Genomic DNA, 25,109 nt, shown 5'->3' on the forward strand with positions numbered 1-25,109 from the left:
GCGGGGAGAGTGTGCCGACAGCGGCACACTCGAGCGGCCCACTACTGCCACCGGCCCTTCTGGCATTTGCCAGAACTGCCCGATGGCCAGTCCGGCCCTGAGGCTGGGGACACCGGGAAATGGGCAGGAGGATCATGAACAGGGCCTGCGGGCAGACACTCCGCTCCCGAGTGCGGCTCTCTGCACATTTCCATCTTCATGATCCTCCTGCCCTTTTCCCGGTGTCTCCAGCCTCAGCGCTCTCCTCCACCTGACATCACACAGTCCGGCGGACGGTCACCGTGTAGTCTGAGCACGCTGTATCCCAGATAGTGTGAGTGGCCCCCCGTTCTCGCCAGGGCCCCGGCACTTGCCCGGGTGCGCCGGGTGCTGACGCCGGCCCTGGGTGGGATTGCACTTTTTTTTGTATTTTCACTGCACTTGGAAATGTTTTCCCGTTTTCTAGTACACGACATGGTAAAACCAATGGTGTCGTTCAAAAGTACAACTCGTCCTGCAAAAAACAAGCCCTCACATGGCCATAGTGACGGAAGAATAAAGTTATGGCTTTGGGAAGGAGGGGAGCGAAAAATGGAAAGGCAAAAACGAAAATGGGCTGAGAAGTCAAGGGGTTAAAATGTATTTTAGCAGTTACTGGTCCATTGTGGTCATCAGAAAAGCCCAATGTAACACACTTGCCAAAAAAATGAGTATGAAAATAACAATCCTCACCTGTGATAAACAAAAAAAACAACAAAAATTCTGTGAATATCCAAAAGTGAAAAAATGCAGAAAATAAAAAAAATGCCTAAAAAAGACCTAATAAATTGTCATGGGGACTGCAGAGGCTCAGGGACTGCGGCGGGTGACAGGAGGGAGCGCGGACATTGCGCCAAGGACGGTTCTAGAAATCCAGGAGAGACACGTGACTGAAAGTTGCAAAAAAAGGACAAGGAACATTCCACCACACGCTGCCTTTAAGGGGCGGGGCTTGGCGGCGGGCCAGTTGATAAAGGGGCGGGCGAGCGGGAGGGGGCGTGGTCTAACACGTCACCCTTGCCTCAGCGCTGTTTCCCAGCATGCTCCGCGCTCGCTGCAGTTAGGCCACGTCCCCGGGCCACGTAGCTCGGCGCTCGCCATTTTAACGGGTTGAAGTCAGCGGCTGCAGCGGCACAGCTCGTCTCCGCGGTCCCCGGGTCACCTCTTGCCCTCGCTTCTCCCCCGCCGCCCGGTCACCGTACGCCCCTTATCTCCCGGCACAATGAACGTCTTCAGGCTAACCGGGGACTTGTCCCATTTGGCAGCCATCATCATCCTGCTGCTGAAGATCTGGAAGACCCGGTCCTGTGCCGGTAAGTGATGGCGGAGCCTGTGGCGGCAGGTGCAGACTGCAGCGCCCCCTGCACACACCAGGGCTCTGCCGGGACTGCAGGGGAAACATTTTATATCATTTTTATACTAAATTTTACCATTTTTATCCTTCAAATTTTTTGCAACTTGCACCAAATTCCGTAATCTCCAATGGTGCTGCAGGCGGTGTATGGGCAGAGGGCAGTGCCAGCAGAACTTTCTGTAGGGGACATTACAGAATGGAGGGCGCTGGCAGCGCTGGTCACGGCGTATATCCCCGGCCTCGGTGATGCCTGGTGCCCGGGCCGAGAGGACGACGCACCGAAAACTATTCTGCAATGTGGAGTCAATATTAAAAGTCCCCAGTGTTGTCATAGTGTGACATCTCCCTTGATTTATACTAGAGGGGCATCATGCCCTGTCACATGGGTACGGTGAGATGGGTGCCATGCCCTGTCACACGGGTACGGTGAGATGGGCGCCATGCCCTGTCACACGGGTACGGTGAGATGGGTGCCATGCCCTGTCACACGGGTACGGTGAGATGGGCGCCATGCCCTGTCACACGGGTACGGTGAGATGGGCGCCATGCCCTGTCACACGGGTACGGTGAGATGGGCGCCATGCCCTGTCACACGGGTACGGTGAGATGGGCGCCATGCCCTGTCACACGGGTACGGTGAGATGGGCGCCATGCCCTGTCACACGGGTACGGTGAGATGGGCGCCATGCCCTGTCACACGGGTACGGTGAGATGGGCGCCATGCCCTGTCACACGGGTACGGTGAGATGGGCGCCATGCCCTGTCGCACGGGTACGGTGAGATGGGTGCTATGCCCGTTCATTTCAGCAATGGTCCTTGTCTCCAGGCTGGTCCTGAGGATGCCACCTCCTCTACATGACTTTTGTTTGGACAGATCTGATAAGGCCTGTAGCTGCCGGCTTTGAAATTACTCTGTCAGGCTTGTCCCTGTCTGGCACCATGATGTATCCCGCAGGTCAGAGGTTGATAACTTTTCTTCCCGTAAGGCTATATTCACACTTTGCGGATTTTGCTGCGGATCCGCAGCGGATTTGACCGCTGCGGATCCGCAGCAGTTTCCCATGAGTTTACATTTCAATGTAAACCTATGGGAAACAAAAAACGCTGTGCACATGCTGCAGAAAAATCCGCGCGGAAACGCTGCGGATTACATTCCGCAGCATGTCACTTCTTTTCTGCGGATTTTCAGCTGCTCCAATAGAAAACTGCAGTGGAAAATCCGCAGAAGAAAACGCAGTAAAAACCGCGATAAATCCGCAGTGAAAACGCGCTGCGGTTTTCACTGCGGATTTTGGAATTCTGCTGCGGAAAAATCCGCAGTGGAATCTGCAAAGTGTGAACATATACTCCTTGAAAAAGCCACTTAGGCGAAACGTACGTTGGAGTCGGAGTCCTTGAGGGTTACAGATCATCTTGACACTGGTATTGATATTTTTTCCAGAGTTTTATGCACTGGTTTCACTTAGGTTAGACCACTTACTATGTATGCATATGCACTTTATTAAGGTAGATGGCCTATCTGGTGCCTTCTATTTTTGCACTTTGGAGGGTCATATATTTTTTTAGTACCTTTTTTACTATATGGATCTGGTCTCCTTATTCATTATATTCTTTGTAATTTGCTGTAGTACTGTAAGTTGTTTTCCTTTGTGTATTTTATCTTTATCTTGTGTAATAAAATTATATTTTTTTTATGAATTTTGCTATTCTTGCTGTATGTTCACTTTGATATTGGTTCTAAAAGTGTGAACATAGCCTAAGAGCAACATTCAGCTTTTGTGCCTCCTTGGAGGTTATAATTCCCCGATTGTCTCCTTACAAAGTAATAATGCTGCAAATGCCGCTATTAAAATACTCACCTGTATCACATGATAAAGTAATAAGCCACAACTGCCTTTTTATATAAAGTAGTAATGCCCAGAGTGCCCATTATATAAACCACTCATAAAGTAGTAATGCCCCTAGTGCCCCCTTATACATCCCCAAGTTCCCTCTTATAAAGTAGTAATTCCTGGGTTTCCACTAATGGAAAAAAAAGGTCTCTCCCTTGTGCCCCATTGTACAGTAGTAATGTCCTGAGTGCTGAACACAAAGTAATAATGCCCAACGTGCCCTCTTTCAAAGTACTATTATGTTGAGCGCTCCTTTACAAAATCAATAATGCCCCCGAGTTCTTCTATAACAAGTTGTGATGTCACTTGAGTGACCTCTTCAAAAAGTGATCATGTCCCTTAGGTGGCGGCTAAACAAGTAGCAGTGTCCTGAGTGCCCCTTTAGTGCCCTCCTCGTACAGTAGTAGTGGCCCCCATGCACTCTCCCCAGCAGGCAGCCGCCCATCAGGGGTTGTGCCACTGGTTGCGTCGCCCGCTATGATTAGTTGATGTCGTTCCTTCCATAGGTGCAGGTGAACATTTGGCTCTGGGGCTCTGCCCTCGGGGAATCTCAATACTATCCTCCTGTGCCGGGAGTCAATGAATCAGAGCCCGCACTAGATGATAGGCTCTGACATGGACTGTGTGCGACACGGACGGTGTGGGTCTGACGTGGCAGCCGGCTGTAAGGCGTGGCGAGACCATACATCCTGAGATCCCGTTATGACATGTTGGCTTTTAACCCCTTCCTTCCCGCAGCTGACTTGAATAGTTTTCGGAGCTCTCCTACAGCCCCCATCACTAGTACCTGAAATCCTCCCAGGTTTCTGCCAGCGTGTGACGGTATTAGTTTTGAGCCTTGGGGCTGTTAGCGAGGAGGATGCAGCCACATCATCACCTCCGTTATTGGCTAAGCATAGAGGATTGCCTGCAGCAGGGTCGGGGTCTCATCCTGTCCGGAGCTTCAGATCATTGATCATTTCACACATTTTTTTCTTATTTAGGTTTATTGTATCTAGTGCATTTACTAATTCAGTATATTTTAAGATATTTGCATTTTTTCCCCTTCCCCTGGACATCACTTTGCACACAATTCTTCTTGCAGTTATATGATCTATTTCCTTTGTGGAGCTGCATTTATCCGCACTTGTAGAAAACCTTCAAAAGTGACATTTCTCCTTTTGTATATAGATGACCCCAGTGAATGTTGTTCTGCTATGATGAAAATAAAATAGTTTTTAGTCGTGCCTGTTCCTAGTAAAGTTGTGACACCCCCTGCATAGTAATTTCTTATACAATATCCAACACTGCCCTGTGTGGGACCCGCCACCCTGTTTGGGACCCATCGCCCTTATATTACTTTGTAAATTAATTTTTGTTCCTTGCTTCTGTAGTGGGTGGATTTTCAGTGTACCACTTCTTGAAAGTTGGGTTGCAACCCCTTTGCCAAGGTAATAGCCTCACCCGAGCCTTTGTGTCAGAGAGGGGCGAACAGCCCCCTACCACTTAAAGAATCACTCCACCAAAACTTATTGCATAATCACGCTGATCCCCATCTTCCCCAGTTTCCACCAGTGCTTTGGTCCTCTTGTGGATCATGTGACTTAAGGTACCTTCACACTGAGCGACTTCAGAACGATAGCGATCCGTGACGTTGCAGCGTCCTGGATAGCGATATCGTTGTTTGACACGCAGCAGCGATCAGGATCCTGCTGTGAGATCGCTGGTCGGAGCTAGAAGGCCAGAACTTTATTTTGTCGCTGGATCACCCGCTGACATCGCTGAATCGGCGTGTGTGACGCCGATTCAGCGATGTCTTCACTGGTAACCAGGGTAAACATCAGGTTACTAAGCGCAGGGCCACGCTTAGTAACCCGATGTTTACCCTGGTTACCATTGTAAATGTAAAAAAAAAAAAAACACTACATACTTACATTCCGGTGTCTGTCGCGTCCCCTCGCCGTCAGCTTCCCGCACTGTGTCAGCGCCGGCCGGCCGTAAAGCAGAGCACAGCGGTGACGTCACCGCTCTGCTTTACGGCCAGCGATTACACAGTGCAGGGAAGGTGACGCCGGGGGACGCGACAGACACCGGAATGTAAAGCCCCCGTCACACACAGCGAGATCGCTACTGAGTCACAAGTTTTGTGACACAACAGCGACCTCAGTAGCGATCTCGCTATGTGTGACACGTAGCAGCGACCAGGCCCCTGCTGTGAGATCGCTGGTCGTGTCGGAATGGCCTGGACCGTTTTTTGATCGTTGAGGTCCCGCTGGGTAGCACACATCGCTGTGTTTGACACCTTACCAACGACCTCGTTGACAGGACGTCCCATTGAATCGTCATGAAATAGCATCGTTGTACAGGTCGCTACAGTTCGCCGCATCGCTGCTGCGTCGTTGGGGAGATCTCACTGTGTGACATCTCACCAGCGACCACATAGCGACGCAGCAACGATCCCTGACAGGTCGTATCGTTGTCGGGATTGCTTAAGCGTCGCTATGTGTGACGGGGCCTTAAGTATGTAGTGTTTTTTTTTTTTTTTTTTACATTTACAATGGTTACCAGGGTAAACATCGGGTTACTAAGTGCGGCCCTGCACTTAGTAACCCGATGTTTACCCTGGTTACCAGGGGACTTCGGCATCATTGGTCGCTGGAGAGCTGTCTGTGTGACAGCTCTCCAGCGACCACACAAAGACGAAACAGCGACGCTGCAGCAATCGGCATCGTTGCCTATATATCGCTGCAGCGTCGCTTAATGTGACGGTACCTTTATATTCTGGATCACCATGGGGTCTACATGCGAGTCTGAAGTCTCTTAAGGTACCTTCACACATAACGATATTGTTAACGATATCGTTGCTTTTTGTGACGTAGCAACGATATCGTTAATAAAATCGTTGTGTGACAGCGACCAACGATCAGGCCCCTGCTGGGAGATCGTTGGTCGCTGAAGAAAGTCCAGAACTTTATTTCGTCGCTGGATCGGCGTGTGTGACACCGATCCAGCGATGTCTTCACTGGTAACCAGGGTAAACATCGGGTAACTAAGCGCAGGGCCGCGCTTAGTAACCCGATGTTTACCCTGGTAACCATCCTAAAAGTAAAAAAAACAAACACTACATACTTACCTACCGCTGTCTGTCCCCGGCGCTCTGCTTCTCTGCACTCCTCCTGCTCTGGCTGTGAGCGTCGGTCAGCCGGAAAGCAGAGCAGTGACGTCACCGCTCTGCTTTCCGACCGCTGTGCTCACACAGACAGTACAGGAGGAGTGCAGAGCACAGCGCTGGAGGACAGACAGCGGTAGGTAAGTATGTACTGTTTGTTTTTTTTTTTACTTTTAGGATGGTAACCAGGGTAAACATCGGGTTACTAAGCGTGGCCCTGCGCTTAGTTACCCGATGTTTACCCTGGTTACCGGCACCGTTGGTCGCTGGAGAGTGGTCTGTGTGACAGCTCTCCAGCGACCAAACAGTGACGCTGCAGCGATCCGGATCGTTGTCGGTATCGCTGCAGCGTCGCTTAATGTGAAGGGGCCTTTACAATGTAATTCTATGGAGAATCAGAACAAGGCATTGTAAATGGAACACGGCGGGGGATCGGCTGTGGCCGCTATTGCTTTGAAGTCTAGGATAAGTCCCATTGGGCCAAACAAAGATGGTAGTCACCGCTTTTACAGTAGACTTTATAGATTTTTTTTGTTTTTCTCCACTGGGCTAATAATCGTGGAATGGGCGTTTCGCTGTTTTGACTTGATAGCTCGACTATCGAGAAAAATGTTTGTCAGGTGCGACTATTTTTAATCTGGTTTAAAAATCCTCTTTATCGGCAGCATATCAGTCTGTGTAACCAGGGGATGTTCTGAGCACAGATCTGTGTAATCGGCCTGGGGCCGCCAGTTTGCAGAGGCATGTTTGACGGCCTGGATTCTACCGTGTAAACCTGGCTTTAAGGTGGCTATATACCTTAGCTGAAACATTTGGCAGAGACATAATCTTCCCTGCACTTGCATGCATATTCTCCACAATTGAGCATGCATGTGTTCTAGTTGGGCAGCCGGTCTCATAGAAGTGTTGTTTGCTCCATAATTCGGGTAATGTCTATGACCACCTTTTTGTGGGGACTATTATTTTTTCTTAAAGGGAATCTATCACCAGATTTTTGCTATGTAATCTGAAAGCAGCACGATCTAGGAGGTAAGAGCCTGATTCCAGTGATGTATCACTTACTGAGCTGCTTTGTGTCGTTTTGATAAAACCCATCAGTTCTCTGAATGCTGAGCTCTATGTAACCCCACTCACACCACTGATTGGCAGCTTTTTGTCAGTGTGCACAGTAAGCTGCCAATCAGTGGTGGGGGGGCGGGGTTATACAGAGCAGGAGGACTACATGGCAGGAGATGACAAGTCCTGTAGTAATAATCATCTGCTGTTAAAACACTGATTTTTATTGAAACAGGAACACAGAGCCTAGTAAGTTTTATACATCACTGAAATTGGGGTCTTGGCCCCTACATCATGCTGCTCTCAAACTACATAGAAAATAACCTGCTGACAGATTCCCTTTAATAGATTTCCTAGGAGGGTAGATGCAGTGGGCCGGTGTTTGTTGGTTTTGTTCCCAGTTGTTGGTGACAGAATGGCCCTGTGTGCAGTTATGAGATCTGGAAAGTGCTGAGCGCTCCCTTCCCTTGTATATAGTGAGCAGAGCACGTCATCTATTGCTTTTCTACTCGCTATACATGTCCTCCTCCGTGCCTGCGGGCTGTATCTCAGAGAGGAGCTTACAGCACTTGTTTTCTGCCGCAGTCGTGTTACACATTTACAGAAAATGTGCGGGGTAATTGGACTCCTATGTGCTGCCAAAATAATCCAGAATCGGCCATTTATACTTAACCTGCGAACAATCGATGATGTGATGAAACTTTTCTATGTGCCGAAGCAGCAAGAAGAAAGCAGCAACACTTCCGTTATGTGACATATCTGGACCTGTGGAAGCGTGTTTACGCGAAACGGCCGTCGTCCTTTTACTTGCACCGTCCCTGCTCTGATTACTTTGTCCATGAATTGATATTGGAAATAAAGGACCAAGGTTTCTTCGTCACATAACGGAAGTGTTGCTGCTTTCTTCTTCCTTTGGATTTATCTCCATGTTTTATTTCTGGCAAGCACCCTCCACTCCCACAATGTGCCAATGATTCAGAGTGGATCCCTCCATACCAGTAAGTGACTCATTACATTTAATCTCAGTGCCATTCATTTTTTTTTCCTTTCTGGACTTTTTTATTTTTTATCTAAGGTAACATTTTTCCTTTTGGAGAGTGATGAGCCAGGCCTGGCATGTCAGTAAGGAGACCTATAAGCCATGCATGCTCCTCTGGGAATTAAATATGCAAATAGCAGAGAGGAAGAGGACTAGGATTCTAGCGCCACCTATTGGAAGTTCATTTCGACCCTTTAACGAGCCTTGCAAGAACAGCCAAATCAGAATTTCAGTTTGCGCCCAGTACAGAACTCGTTATTTTCTTGGTTACTGCCCTCAGTCTCAAGGAAAAGCACATCCTGGTTCAAAATGTCATTGTATGATCTGATTAAGGGAGTTTAACATCTGCAGAGGTTGTGCTGGGAATCTCAGCTCTGCAGAAAAATAGGATATCCACCCTTAGGGCAGATGAGCATATTTGCTGTCCAAGTCAATGAGAAACATCAGACTGCACTTGGATGACATCTGAGTGCAGTCTGATTTTCATGCCCTCACAGAATGGAGTAACTTTATTCTCCATCTTCTCATTTGATCGCACTCTGAGCAGAGTGTCATTTGCTTAATTGGCCCAGTTCTCTTGAATGAGATAATCTACAATCATCTGGACCTACAGGGTAGGCACACAAGTACCAGTTGCATTGACTTTTTTTTGTTTTAATGCCAATTGGCCCATTTTTCACCAATGAGGATAATAAAGGATTTTGTCGTCTGATGTACTGTTCAAATGAGATTTTTTTTTTGTTAGATAAAATAATTTATTTTATTTAGTTTTAATATCCTAAAAAACAAAATCTTGCAGTTCTCACACTGACCACTGGGGGTTATGTAGACTTTGGCCTCCTGCTGTTTTGGGAAATCCTCATGTAAATCGGCAGCAATGAACAGACTCTGACCCTGTCCAAAGGTCATTGTGAATGGAGGGGGAGCAGGGTTGTCTGCGACTGCCTGTTGTGACTGGTGGGTCCGGTGTTATCAGCTGGGTGTAGAGGTGTCACCTGTCCCTGTAGTCCTGCCTCCGCTGGTAATGAGACTTCTGGAAAATCGGCAGTAAAGAAAAGGAAGTACAATTCTAAAATATCCTCAGAAGCCAGCGGGAACATTGCAAGATTTCTAATAGAGATTGATATGAGACATGAAGAAAAAAAATACTATTAACGTGGAAAACTTAATTTAAAGTCATTTTCTGATGATTCTTTTAGAGTTTTCATAAATGGGTATAGTTGGATATTTACCGTAAGTAGGTTTGCAAATTTACCGCATATGAACTTTTAGCCGTTCTTAAGATATTCACTTTTGTATACATCTGGTTGCCTTGGAGACAGACCATCGCTGTTGTCTAGCAGAGGTGGCCCCAACATGCACAGGGCTTGCCCTTTTCTAGTTGGCTTGTAAGCAGTGCTGACAATATGGTGGGATTGTGGAAGCGCATTGTTGCCTCCTGATCCTGGGCAGGTGCAGTGCTTACAAGATGGACGGCAGCGGTGGTCGGTCTCCTAAGCAGTGAGCTGCAAATAAAGTAAGTGTCAGTATCTTAAGACAGTAGTAGTTAATAGACAGTGGTAGTGGAAGTATATGGGCAGCACGGTGACTCGGGTTAGCACTGTAGCTTTGCAGCATTGGGGTCCTGGGTTCAAATCCCGCCAAGGACAACATCAGCAAGCGAATGTGCTGGGATAAGGTGTTATCTGAGCATGCTCAGGTGTTGAGTGTCTTCAGCGTGCTCGAATAACATGTTCGCATCCCTGCTGCTGCAGGTCTTGCCGCTGTTTGACAACCGCAACATGCAGGCGTGGGGATTTGATCATATTTTTTATCACCTGAGCATGCTCAGATAACACTTTCTCCCAGCACGTTCGCTCATCACTAGTTGTAATCTCTATTCTAGTGTTATACTCACAGGTTATATAGTGAAAGGGACAGGAGTAAAGTGGACTTTTTCTTATTGCGATGTCTTGTCATTTGCAGGCATTTCTGGGAAGAGTCAGCTGCTCTTTGCAATGGTGTTCACTACCCGATACCTGGATCTTTTCACATCATTCATTTCATTTTACAACACTTCTATGAAGGTAAGATGATGGCGTCCAATGGTACAGATGCTGCGAAGGGGCTGCGTTCTTCACCTCGGTGGTCTCCCAACACCTGTTGCAATATCATGATCTGACAGTCTCGGATAGCCTGCCCATGCTGAGAGTTGTAGTCCTTTTAGTGAGCGTCCAGATGAGCAGGTTCTGTCTGCAGTTCTCTGACCACAAGTAGAGAGCAGCTGGTACAATAGTGGATGTTATCTGAATGGCAGCTGGCATTATATCAGCCCGTACATGTGGTCAGCCTTCCACCTCGAGGGTACGTCCCAAGGGATGGGAATGCTTTGGATTTTCTGCCCGGGTTTGCAGACGTCCTATATCTTCTGTTGTATGCAGCAAGTTGGGTAAGATTTATGGTCCAGATTGACTTCAAAATCATCAGCAAAATATATTGTTGCATATTGTGCTGCAGAAAGTTTCCTGCAGCGAATCCCTCCTGCATGGAACGCCATACATCTGCCAATATGGACCTAATAGGGCTGGGTCAGAAGACCTCCGGACATCGGTCTGCACTCGGACCAGGAGTGTCGGACGTAGCCCGAGGCTTTATCACATGGATATCTGTCCTGCATGATGATCTGTCGCCGGCTGCTTTTTCCCTATCTGCGCTTGTAGGGATATTGCTGCAGGAGGCGGAATAAAATGTGATTTTTTTTTTTTTTTTTCCACCAACATTTGAGGCGCTGTCTTCTCTCCTACTTTGTAGGGATATTGCCGTCATTAGCCAGCCCCTGCTCTCGATGGCTCTTCGATAAGACCTGTTGGTCTGGCTGAGCTGCTATAGGGAGGCACATGGCTATTTCAGTTTTTCTTAATATCGTGTCTCCGTTGCACGTCACTTTTTCCAGATGGAAATGCAACGCATTCAAATAATGGAACAGAAAGCTTACAGTATTTCCATGGATCTTTTTCATCCAATTTATATAAAAAAGCAAGAAAAAAAAAAAAGCCCTAAAGATTAGATTCTGTATGTTACAATAGACGTCATCACGCAGTGTGGCGTTCTCCAGTAAAGGGGTTGTGTCTTGGCTTGCCGCTCAAATCTGCAGTCACTCTTGTAAATCCTCACAGTGCGCACTGTCAGGATTTTCTGAAAGCGGGCAGTCACGTGACTGTAAGTATGTGATTTGCATACGGACACATTCCGACTAGTCTTGTCAGGCCTCGTTCAATGCTCTTGTGTTGAGCGAGGCCACGAAGTCTAGTCTGCATGTGACGAGATGTATGCAAATCGCGTAATGCAGTCATGCATTCTCCCGCTGCTGTCAGTGGTGAATTCTTGACCGCGTGTACGCTGCGTGTTATGAGGATTCACAAGTCTATAGTCAGTGACTGCAGACTTGAACCCCAGGCCTTGACAGGCCCTTTAAGACTATGTATTAAAGGGTTGTTCAGGGTGAAATGAAAAGTCTGTAGTTGCTTTATGTGAGTGACTGCAGCCTGCCAAATCATGACGCTGTGCGGTTCGCTCACTCTCAAATTTCTTGTTTGTCCTGTGTGAGGGGAGAGGGCCGTCAGATGACCACATGTATGGGATTTGCATGCTTCCAGTCATGTGCCGATTAGTATCATCTGGCTTTTCTCTGTAGAAAAGAATTGAGAGAAACCAGCTAAGTCTAGTCTGTGTATGACCGCAAGCATGAAGATCACATACCTGATGTCACCTGACCACACACCCGCTTGGAAAATACAGGGGAATTGTGACTGTGTGCTCATCACACACTGCCGCAGTTCTGCAGTCATATAGTGATTGCAGACTTAACACTTCTATCTGGACAGCCACTTTAATAAACTGGCCTTATTGCTAGCCAATCTAATGAAGGGCCTGTCCTTAGCCGCTCACTTCAGCGTTGTGAGGTTGCATTTGCACATACCTGCCAGGATGCATGCTGTGGTACAGCATAGGACAGGTGGCAAATGTGGGTGGCAGCGTCATCGGCACCGCTCACATCTTTATGCAGAATCTTTATGCATGAAGTTCTCATGCAGGCGGCCATCTTAGGCTCAGTCTGGCTTCTGTATTGCGGCAGTAGGTCCTGGATCTACGGTCAGATTTGTCACCCAATGTGACAGCATTATAGTTGGTGTCTGTAGACTTGCTGTGTGGCCACGGCGAACTTTCGTAATATAGATGATAAAATTCACTGAATGAGGCCTGCACGAAAATCTGAAGCCAAATTGAGCTAGTATCAGTTAAAGGGACTCTGTCACCTGAATTTGGCGGGACTGGTTTTGGGTCATATGGGCGGAGTTTTCGGGTGTTTGATTCACCCTTTCCTTACCCGCTGGCTGCATGCTGGCTGCAATATTGGATTGAAGTTCATTCTCTGTCCTCCATAGTACACGCCTGCGCAAAGCAATCTTGCCTTGTGCAGGCGTGTACTACGGAGGACAGAGAATGAACTTCAATCCAATATTGCAGCCAGCGGGTAAGGAAAGGGTAAATCAAACACCCGAAAATTCCGCCCATATGACCCAAAACCAGTCCCGCCAAATTCAGGTGACAGGTTCCCTTTAAAGCAGTTGCTTTGGACTTTAATTGATCTAGCCTTTGGGTAGGTAATCAGTATGAGATTGCTGAGGGAAGACACTTGGCACCCCCACCAATTAACTGATACCTGCTTCGGCAGTGTGGAATACACACTGTAAGGCCACATTCACACGTTCAGTATTTGGTCAGTATTTTTCATCAGTATTTATAAGCCAAACCCAGGAGAATCAGAGGAAAAGTATAATAGAAACACGTCGCCACTTCTGTATTTATCACCCACTCCTGGTTTTGGCTTACAAATACTGATGTAAAATACTGAACGTGTGACCGTGGCCTAATGCCGCAGCTCCGTACATCTAGTGGCCGCTTCCAGGTATTGCAGTTTGCCCACCTATGTTTGGACCCCACCAATCTGGGTAAGGCACCTTTCACACATCACACATTGACAGATCTGGCGCCCATAGGCTTCCATTCCAACAAACGACGGACGGTGACGGATCTGTTGCTGTCCGTTTTTTTTTTATGGAGACAAACGTTACTTTGTCTGTTGTCTCTGGCCGCCGGATCAACAATTTTCGATGGATCCGGTGAACGACTGATGAAACGTGAGGCCATCCGTCGCTAATACAAGTCTGAGAAAAAAAACTTATCCGGCGGCATCAGTCGCTGGATCCGTTTTTTTTCAAAATTCGACGGATTGCGTCTGATAACAAAAAAACTGATGTGTGAAAGGAGCCTAAGTCATAAATATGCAGGTCCTGGGCAATTCTTTTCTCTGCTGCAGATCTATCTGTTCTCTAAATACTGAGCCCTCTATAACCCCACCCACACCTCTGGCAGCTTTGTGCCTATGCAGTGTGAACACAGAAAGCTGCCAATCAGTGCTGGGGGCGGGGTTATACAGAGCTCATGAATATGGAGGACTACCTGGCTGCAGGTTTAGTAGTCCTTTAGTGATAATCACCGATTTACCAGCTGTAGATTATTATTAAAACTACAGTAAGCAGCACAGTAAGTGATACATCGCTGGAATTGGGGTCCCTGTCTCTACATCATATGCAAAAAACCTGATGACAGATTGCCTTTAAGGATGAATTATGAGATTGTGCATTTTTTTTTTTTCTACTTTTTAGCAATTGCAAGTACCTAGTAAAATGGAAACGTATAAAGGGATGAAAGGCCCCTTTAACAGCGAAGACTAGATTCACATGAACGTAGGAAGGAAACAACCTGGGAGAATTTTTTTTTTTTTAAATAAATAAATATTCCTAAACAACCCTTTCTTGAAGACCTTCTCCACTGGCACTGTAAGATCCTAGGGAAAGCGGTGTTCTGCTCAGGAGAGCGATCCGGAGTTTATTCTCGCTCGGAGCAATATTCCAACGTGTGGTCTCATGTATGATGTATTCTGCTGTCTTCCAGCTCATCTATATCGCCTGCGCATACGCAACAGTCTATCTGATCTACATGAAGTTCAAGGCCACATACGATGGAAACCATGACACCTTCCGGGTGGAGTTCCTCGTGGTTCCTGTCGGTGGATTGTCCGTCCTTGTCAATCACGATTTCTCTCCTCTTGAGGTATTGTTAGTTTTATGGTTCGGCAGTAATAGTTTTTGCACTGATTGTTTCCTCCTCGTTCTTCTAAGCTAATCTTCCTATCGAACTTTGGAAATCTCTCTCTACTTGGATTCACTTTTAAGGGGATCTTGTCACATCAGGAAACACTATTTATGACCTGCAGGTATAGGGTTAATTTGCAGGTAAATGGCATTAAAATCATGTCTGGTTCCCCGTAGGTGCAGGGAGCGGTTAGTCACCACTCTCTATACAGTAAGTGCAGGGGAGCAATAACATCCGCACTCAGACAAAAGGCACAGTAGTGTATGTGTCTGGGAGTGATGGCGCCATGCTTGCAGTGCAGGCGCTGTAATGGTTCCCTGCACCGCCCCTATAACTGGGAGTGAGCAGCTGCAGGGAGAATAGAACGTCATGTTCTCCCTGCAGCCGCTGCTCCAGTAAGCCAGCCAAGTAGGATTGTAATGCTTTTACCTTCAGATTAGCTTTATATCGTCAGGTAAATAGTATTTCTGGACGTGCCAGACTCCTCTTAGTCCCCCATGCTGTGTGCTGCAGTCACATTGCAGCTGAAAATCATCTCGTTACATGCGCTTTTATGGGTAATAACCGCGTGGTTATGCAGCGCAGCTTCCCTCAACATGCAGCCATTGACAATTAAAGCGCTTTAACTGCACCGCTCAACGTGATGGCATAGTTTCGGCTGCAACATGCGATATCTTATTTCCGTTAATAGATGGATACTTGGCAAAAATACTCATTATTTTCATGGTAAATACTTTCCTATGTATACATTTTATCATTCGTATTTGTATTTTCACAAGATTTTTCTGCTGTCTCCTCCTTTTTCGTGATCTATGATAATTTTGTTGCGTATCTATACTGACTTTTATAGTACAAATGTATCAACCAGCAAAATTCTTCAAGCCAGATCTTCTAACAATTAGTGTATCCCCCCTCTCCCACAAAAGACGTCATGTAGAAAATATAGCTAGTATGCCGCCATACGTTATAATTTATGTGCCGTTCTGCAGTTCTATTACTCCAGTGCATCAAAACATAAACCTCTTTGCAAGGAGTCTTGGATACCGTTTTGTGTATACAGCCCCTAGCTGAGCCATGTGACTCTATGGAAACTGCAAACAAACTCCTGCAATCAATCATGTGTTGCGTTACACCCCTTTACCTAATAATAAAGTTGCATTTGAATTAAAACATTTAACTGTTGTTGATGATATAAAGTTATTTTGTATCGCCTTGTAGATCCTATGGACCTTTTCCATTTATCTGGAGTCTGTGGCCATCCTGCCTCAACTCTTCATGATCAGCAAAACAGGTGAAGCGGAGACAATCACTACTCATTACCTGTTCTTCCTGGGCTTGTATCGTGCCTTGTATCTCTTCAACTGGATCTGGCGCTATTCCTTCGAAGGCTTCTTTGACCTGATTGCCATAGTGGCAGGTGTGGTCCAAACCATCCTGTACTGCGACTTCTTCTACTTGTATGTTACGAAAGGTGAGGACACTTCTCTTGCATGTAAGCTTCATTCTGGCCCGGAGTCTGGCAATCATTTACAGACTTAGTACTAACTTTCTTTGTTAATACCACAGTTGCTATTCGTGGTACTGTGTATATCAATAATAGAAGAGACTATTTAAAGGGAGTTTCCAACCCTGGAGTACTCTCGTCTTGGTCATCCCTGAGGCTATGTGCATACGTCCAGAATTGCCACGGAAATTTCGGCGGCAATTCTGGAACTCCCTGCCGCAGGAAAAACGCATGCGTTTTCCCGCTAAACACTAGCTTTTTACAAGCGTAATTAGCTTGCAGAATGCTAGCGTTTTCCAAGCGATCTGTAGCATCGCTTGGAAAACTGATTGACAGGTTGGTCACACTTGCCAAACATAGTGTTTGACAAGTGTGACCAACTTTTTACTATTGATGCAGCCTATTGAGGCAGCCGTCCCGCTCTTCGCAATGCTCCGGTCCCAATAATGCCTAGCGGCAATGACCCCAGATGACGTAGCGGTCTCGCGAAACCGCTACGTCATCACAGGTCATTGCCGCAAAGCATTATTGGGAACGCGAGCATTCCGAGGAGCGGGAAGGCTGCCGGGGATGCTGGAAGGTGAGAATATCATGGTTTTTTATTTTAATTTTTTTCTAACAATTATATGGTTCCCAGAGCCTGGAGGAGTCTCCTCTCCTCCACCCTGGGTACCAACCGCACGTGATCTGCTTTCTTCCCGCATGGTGGGCATAGCCACATGCGGGAAGTAAGCCGATCAAAGCATTCCTATGTGTGCCGAATTCCCGCGATTCTGCACAAAGAATGAGAATGCTGCGGTTTTTTTTTTGCGGAATGTGATTCCGCCGTGGAAAAAAATGCAGCATGTGCACCAAAAATGCGGAATGCATTCTAATAATAAAATGCTTAATGTATGCGTGTTTTTTATTTTTTTTGCAGTTTTATCACGTTTTTATAGCGAAAAATGCGAAAATTCCTGAACGTGTGCACATAGCCTGACGCTCCTCTTATTGCTGCGTGATCCCCTGCAGGTTTCCTTGGCTCCTTTTCCATTCTGGTCAGACATGGGACCACCCTGCAGTAGAGATGGGTGGACACCTGGATGTTCAGGTTCAGCCGAACAGTTACAAAAAGTTTGGGTACCAGAACAGGGCCCGAACATCCAGTGTTTGCCACGCTGTCATGCGCATGACAGCGTGGCAAACGCTCCTTCTGATCGGCAGGTAAAATCATCACCGCCGGTTAGCTAGCCAAGGTTCCCACTTTCTCAAAAGACTAGCATGTCCTCTGTGACCAGTGATTGACTTCTGTGGTCAGATGCCTATCCTAGTCTGCTGGTGACATGTCGTGGACCTGATTAGCAGTAGAAGAGGCAGCATGGCGGTGCAGTAAAGGGAGCTTGCTTTTAAATATTTTTTTTTTTCAAAATGCACATGAGAAAAATCCCTTTAACATTTGCTTGGCATTACCGTATTTTTCGGACTAAAAGACGCACTTTTTCCCCCCAAAAAAAGGGGGGAAAATGGGGGGTGCGTCTAATAGTCGCAATGCAGGCTTACCTAGGTGGCAGAGGTGCGGTGGCAGAGGTCCGGTGGCAGAGGTGCGGTTGCGGGGGTGTGGCGGCAGAGGAGGCGCAGTAAGCGGGGTCCCTTTCCCCGGTATGGTGATGCAGCAGGCCCGGTATGCAGCAGAGCCGGGTGAATCCTCTTGTTATCGGTGGTGGCGGCCATTTTCCGGAGGCCGCGCGTGCGCAGATGGAGCGCTCTGCTTCCCGGGGCTTCAGGAAAATGGCCGCCGCGATCTCCATCTGCGCACGCGCGGCCTCCCGCGGCCATTTTCCTGAAGCCCCGGGAGCAGAGCGCTTCATCTGCACACGCGCGGCCTCAGGAAGATGGCCGCGCCCACCGATAACAAGAGGATTCACCCGGCTCTGCTGCATACCGGGCCTGCTGCATCACCATACCGGGGAAAGGGACCCCGCTTCCTGCGCCTCCTCTGCTGCCACACCCCCGCCACCGCACCTCTGCCACCTAGGTAAGCCTGCATGGTACGCCAGGGACCCCTCTCACGCCATACCTCTCACTGCACCTCCTGATCCCAGCACCTCCTGATCCCAGCACCTCCTGATCCCAGCACCTCCTGATCCCAGCACCTCCTGATCCCAGCACCTCCTGATCCCAGCACCTCCTGATCCCAGCACCTCCTGATCCCAGCACCTCCTGATCCCAGCACCTCCTGATCCCAGCACCTCCTGATCCCAGCACCTCCTGATCCCAGCACCTCCTGATCCCAGCACCTCCTGATCCCAGCACCTCCTGATCCCAGCACCTCCTGATCCCAGCACCTTCCTGATCCCAGCACCTCCTGATCCCAGCACCTCCTGATCCCAGCACCTCCTGATCCCAGCACCTCCTGATCCCAGCACCTCCTGATCCCAGCACCTCCTGATCCCAGCACCTCCTCATCCCAGCACCTCCTCATCCCAGCACCTCCTCATCCCAGCACCTCCTCATCCCAGCACCTCCTCATCCCAGCACCTTCTCATCCCAGCACCTTCTCATCCCAGCATCACCCCACCTTGCCTCCTGTGACCCTGCTCTGCCACTGCCATAAGATACTGTAAATTCGGACAATAAGACGGACCCCCATGTTATAAAAAATCTTTTTTTCTGCAATTTTCACCCCAAATTTGGGGTGCGTCTTATGGTCCGGTGCGTCTTATAGTCCGAAAAATACGGTAATTCCCTAATATACAGGTCCTTCTCAAAAAATTAGCATATAGTGTTAAATTTCATTATTTACCATAATGTAATGATTACAATTAAACTTTCATATATTATAGATTCATTAACCACCAACTGAAATGTCAGGTCTCTTATTGTTTTAATACTGATGATTTTGGCATACAACTCCTGATAACCCAAAAAACCTGTCTCAATAAATTAGCATATTTCACCCATCCAATCAAATAAAAGTGTTTTTTAATAAAAAAGAAAAAATAATCTCCAGCATGGATCTTCTAAAAAGTCAATTTATTGAAAACACTTTAAAATGCAAACATTTGCAAAAAAGAGATGGGGGTCCCAGGTGGTCAACGCCGACGCGTTTCGACCATCAGGTCTTAGTCATGGCATCCATGACTAAGACCTGATGGTCGAAACGCGTCGGCGTTGACCACCTGGGACCCCCATCTCTTTTTTGCAAATGTTTGCATTTTAAAGTGTTTTCAATAAATTGACTTTTTAGAAGATCCATGCTGGAGATTATTTTTTCTTTTTCATTGCTGGCTCTGGACTACGCCCTTGACCAAGGCGGCTCCGTGCATGGACATCATTGCACTGTTGAGGGATTGGTGAGCTGACTTATTTTCTTCCCATTTTTTCCTTTTTCCCTATTTTTGTATTTTGTGTTTTTTAATAACAAACAAAAAAAACATCAAATAATAATGTTCAGTTATGCACTCAATACTTGGTCGGGAATCCTTTGGCAGAAATGACTGCTTCAATGCGGCGTGGCATGGAGGCAATCAGCCTGTGACGCTGCTGAGATGTTATGGAGGCCCAGGATGCTTCAATAGCGGCCTTAAGCTCATCCAGAGTGTTGGGTCTTGCGTCTCTCAACTTTCTCTTCACAATATCCCACAGATTCTCTATGGGGTTCAGGTCAGGAGAGTTGGCAGGCCAATTGAGCACAGTAATACCATGGTCAGTAAACCATTTACCAGTGGTTTTGGCACTGTGAGCAGGTGCCAGGTCGTGCTGAAAAATGAAATCTTCATCTCCATAAAGCATTTCAGCCGATGGAAGCATGAAGTGCTCCAAAATCTCCTGATAGCTAGCTGCATTGACCCTGCCCTTGATGAAACACAGTGGACCAACACCAGCAGCTGACATGGCACCCCACACCATCACTGACTGTGGGTACTTGACACTGGACTTCAGGCATTTTGGCATTTCCTTCTCCCCAGTCTTCCTCCAGACTCTGGCACCTTGATTTCCGAATGACATGCAAAATTTGCTTTCATCAGAAAAAAGTACTTGGGACCACTTAGCAACAGTCCAGTGCTGCTTCTCTGTAGCCCAGGTCAGGCGCCTCTGCCGCTGTTTATGGTTCAAAAGTGGCTTTACCTGGGGAATGCGGCACCTGTAGCCCATTTCCTGCACACGCCTGTGCACGGTGGCTCTGGATGTTTCCACACCAGACTCAGTCCACTGCTTCCTCAGGTTCCCCAAGGTCTGGAATCAGTCCTTCTCCACAATCTTCCTCAGGGTCCGGTCTCCTCTTCTCGTTGTACAGCGTTTTCTGCCACATTGTTTCCTTCCAACAGACTTACCATTGAGGTGCCTTGATACAGCACTCTGGGAACAGCCTATTTGTTGAGAAATTTCTTTCTGGGTCTTACCCTCTTGCTTGAGGGTGTCAATGATGGCCTTCTTGACATCTGTCAGGTCGCTAGTCTTATGGTACCTTCACACATAACGATATCGTTAACGATATCGTTGCTATTTGTGACGTAGCAACGATATCGTTAATGAAATCGTTATGTGTGACAGCGACCAACGATCAGGCCCCTGCTGGGAGATCGTTGGTCGCTGAATAAAGTCCAGAACTTTATTTCGTCGCTGGACTCCTGCTGACATCGCTGGATCGGCGTGTGTGACACCAATCCAGCAATGTCTTCACTGGTAACCAGGGTAAACATCGGGTAACTAAGCGCAGGGCCGCGCTTAGTAACCCGATGTTTACCCTGGTTACCATGCTAAAAGTAAAAAAAAACAAACACTAGATACTTACCTACAGCCTTCTGTCCTCCAGCGCTGTGCTCTGCTCTCCTCCTGTACTGGCTGTGAGCCGGAAAGCAGAGCGGTGACGTCACCGCTCTGCTTTCCGGCTCCCAGCCAGTACAGGAGGAGTGCAGAGAAGCAGAGCGCAGCGCTGGAGGACAGACGGCTGTAGGTAAGTATCTAGTGTTTTTTTTTTTTTTTACTTTTAGCATGGTAACCAGGGTAAACATCGGGTTACTAAGCGCGGCCCTGCGCTTAGTTACCCGATATTTACCCTGGTTACCAGCATCGTTGGTCGCTGGAGAGCTGTCTGTGTGACAACTCTCCAGCGACCAAACAGCGACGCTGCAGCGATCCGGATCGTTGTCGGTATCGCTGCAGCGTCGCTTAATGTGAAGGGGCCTTTACCCATGATGGGGGTTTTGAGTAATGAACCAGGCAGGGAGTTTATAAAAGCCTCAGGTATCTTTTGCATGTGTTTAGAGTTAATTAGTTGATTCAGAAGATTAGGGTAATAGGTCGTTTAGAGAACCTTTTCTTGATATGCTAATTTATTGAGACAGGTTTTTTGGGTTATCAGGAGTTGTATGCCAAAATCATCAGTATTAAAACAATAAAAGACCTGACAAATTTCAGTTGGTGGATAATGAATCTATAATATATGAAAGTTTAATTGTAATCATTACATTATGGTAAATAATGAAATTTAACACTATATGCTAATTTTTTGAGAAGGACCTGCATACTGATATCTACTACCTTGTATGTTCACACTGCATCTTTTTCCACCTCTTTTTTTGAGTAGTTCCACCAAATTAAAAAATAAAAAAAAAATGGTAGAAAAGGCTTTAACCATGATCAAAAGAATGGGCTTATTAATTAGAATGGGGAAATGACGTGCTGTTTATATGTTCAGGCTTTTGAGCCATTTGAAAATGCGTCAGGCTTTGAAAGAAGTTATGGGATTAAAAGACGTTAATCCATTCGGATGGCGCTCAATGCGTTACCATAGTCAATGAGCATGCTACAAAGAAGGCTGAGCCACCAATGTCGACAGGTTCGGCCGAAGGTCTAATGTGTATGGGGCGCCAGGTGACTGATGGTGGGGAGAGATGTCGATCAGGCATGTCTGATTTTGGACTGCTGATCGCATTGTTCTCCCTGAGATAATCCACGAGCCAGCAGTCTTCTCAATGAAAGCTCAGGAGCGCTCGACCGAATTGAATGTTTGGGGGATTTGGCCATCAGACGAACAATATTTAAGCCTAAGGTCATCTAATGTGTATGGCCAGATTTACGTTGAGAGCTTGCGACTGTTGGCTATTACTTCTGGCCAGTCAGGAGCTGCGGTCACAAGACTGCAAAGTGACACTAGAGTGGCGCCGTGAAGAGCTGAAGATGACGGATAGTATTTTACTACAAGCAGGGAACAGACCTTAGCGATACCACTCTGGCAGTGGAATTAAAAAAAAAACAAAACAAAACGCCAGAATGGTGTTTTAGTGACCTATTAAGTCGGAAAAGTGTCGGTAAAAATACACATTCTTAAAAAAAATAAAAATAAAAATTGTTGGATTGTTTAATGGTGTAAACTGTGGCTGCAGGTCAATAATCAATTAGCATTTTACTGAACAAGTCTAATCTTGCCAATGTGTGATTGGTGGGGGTCCAACACCACTGACTGGTCCTGAGCTGCGTAGTCTGGCCGGGCATTTAAGTGGCATATTACTTTTACAGATGGTCTCCGGGACTTTATTTAAAAAAAAAAAAAAAAAAAAAAGTGCCTTGGCACTAATAGGCAGGTAATTGCAACTGCCTGTTGTGCATGGCGCCGTTCTGCTCCTGCCAGTGTTTCAGCTGCCTCTGTTAATGCCATGGGGCAGGACTTCCGAGGTCATTCTGATTGACAGCCGATTCCCCCAGTTAGGCAGCAGAGAACCGGCTGTCAATCAGAATGACCTCGGAAAGCCCACTCTGACGGCAGAGCGGAAAAGAAGCCTCCGCTCTGTAGATGTGACGTCGGCAAAGGCTTCTGAATCCCCGGCAGGAGCGGTCAGTGTGCTGGGGAAGAACAGTGCTGTGCACAACAGGCACTTACCTGCCTTTTTAGTACTTAAATAATTATTTTTTCTTTTGTAAAGTCCCGAATATCCCCTTTAATGTAGAAGGTTGTCTTGTCCATCTCTCTCTATGAAGTCCACTGCGTTAATGTATTATTACTCACATGTTTTGTTTTTCTTTTTCCATTCACAGTACTAAAAGGAAAGAAGTTAAGTTTGCCAGCATAAGTGCCAAAGCTCGGGACCAGCTGCTGTCCTCCGCACAGCGTGGACAGAACAATCCATACTATGAGCGAAGGTGTAAGATGCCTGAAGCAGAGTCAGATACACTACTTTTTTTATGCAGAACTGCCGTATTTGCTGCCGGAGAGGCCCCGGGACAGAATGCGACGCCAGCCCCTCCAACAGCAAAAGTGGTTTAATTGATGACTCTCGGATACCAGCTGATTTGTTTTACGCATCTTGCCTTCCTTGTTTTTTATTCTGATGTATAAAGATTTTTTTTACATAAAAGGTATGCTGTAATAATAGATCCAGAGCGCAGTTTCAATTCAATAGATGTGAAAACAAAATCAGGTTTTTTTTTTTTTTCCTTGTGCAGTTTACAATTAGGTTTAAGTGCAGATTTTTTGCATTTTTGTTTTTTTTTTCCTCCCCCAATTAATAGCTTTTTCTGAAGAGCCAATGATTTGTAATTTTTTTTTTTTTTTTTTTTTGCTTTGATTTCTATAATAGTCTGTTTTTAATAACTCCAATATTTTCCAGTCATTCCACTATAATTTATTTTCTCTCGGGGAGAAACCTTGCATAATTTTTTTTTAAATCGGTTATCTCAAGAAATGTCTCATTTAATGTGTATTCATGAAATTGGTTCTCAGAATAAAGCGAAATGGGTTCAATTCCCGTTATAAGAAGAAAAATCACATTTTATACATGTCACAAAGTGTATGTATAGGTTTCTTTTTTTTTTTTTTCCAGATTTAATCATCTAAAGGAAGATTGAAAGATTCACTAGAGAAGTGCCATTAAATAATCGATGAGAACCTTTTATACAAAAAAAAATCAGATTCCCTAGAAAATGATAGAGAGGACATTTTTTTTTCCTGGCAGACAATGGCTTTAATGGTGCAGGCACTGAGTTCTGAACCTGTCATAGGTAGAAACATGTTCGGTTTTCATGCCGGTTTCGCACTCTTTAGTAATGCGAGTGGCTTACTTGTGACTCCAGCTCTCGACAGGTGTCTATGGGTCTGGCCTCTAATTAGCTTCTGAGCCACAACGAAGCCATTTCTGATGCCTCGCTGTTTTCTGGAATCTAACCCTGCAGTACATTCTGTGTTGAAAAGGAAATTGATATGAAATATCAATGGTTTGAAGTAAAAGTATATATGTTCAAAACCGAGCTTTATTTCTTTACTCGTTACCGTTTAGTGCACACATGGGACAAGTATACAATGCAGTTTACTGCCTCTGACATTGAACATCATCATCCTTTTTAACTTCCTAATATTTAGATATTGTTGCACTTATGTAGAGATCCAAATTCCCCATTTGTATTCACTGGCCTATAGATAAAATTCTGCCGGGAACTTAAAAGGAAGCTGTCACCAGAAAGAAGGCTGTTAATGTGCTGGTTAATAGCGTTACTAATCTGCCTGGTGCCGTGTACCCGAATGCTGTAGGGAGAAAATTAACTTTATTCTTCCCGCAGTGTTCCAGTTTGTCACTGGGGCAGCGCCGACGCACGTTTAGTCTTCACTAGTGATGAGCGAGTGTACTCGTTGCTCGGGTGACCTCCAAGTATTTATTAGTGTTCAGAGATTTAGTTTTCATTGCGGCAGCTGAATGATTTACAGCTACTAGACAGCTTGATTACATGTGGGGATTCCCTAGCAACCAGGCAACCCCCACATGTACTCAGCCTGGCTAGCAGCTGTAAATCATTCAGCTGCTGCAATGAAAACTAAATCTCCGAACACTAACAAATACTTAGAGACCACCCGAGCGTGCTCGGGAAAACCTGAGCAACGAGTATACTCGCTGATCACTAGTCATCACTCTTAAGTATACTAAGCG

General features: G+C 46.4%; 1 protein-coding gene across 1 annotated transcript; it reads left to right on the top strand.

The window, feature by feature from the left end:
* The first annotated feature begins 1,016 nt into the window (after window positions 1-1,016).
* Window positions 1,017-24,431, top strand: KDELR2 (KDEL endoplasmic reticulum protein retention receptor 2). The gene is made up of 5 exons (XM_069734182.1): window positions 1,017-1,331; window positions 10,473-10,573; window positions 14,505-14,663; window positions 15,924-16,176; window positions 23,227-24,431. Exons 1-5 carry the CDS (start codon window positions 1,241-1,243, stop codon window positions 23,259-23,261), a joined length of 639 nt encoding a protein of 212 aa, XP_069590283.1. The 5' UTR covers window positions 1,017-1,240; the 3' UTR covers window positions 23,262-24,431.
* Window positions 24,432-25,109: the final 678 nt, after the last annotated feature.

Source organism: Ranitomeya imitator, chromosome 7 (genome assembly GCF_032444005.1).
Source record: "Ranitomeya imitator isolate aRanImi1 chromosome 7, aRanImi1.pri, whole genome shotgun sequence".
Taxonomy (NCBI): Eukaryota; Metazoa; Chordata; class Amphibia; order Anura; family Dendrobatidae; genus Ranitomeya; species Ranitomeya imitator.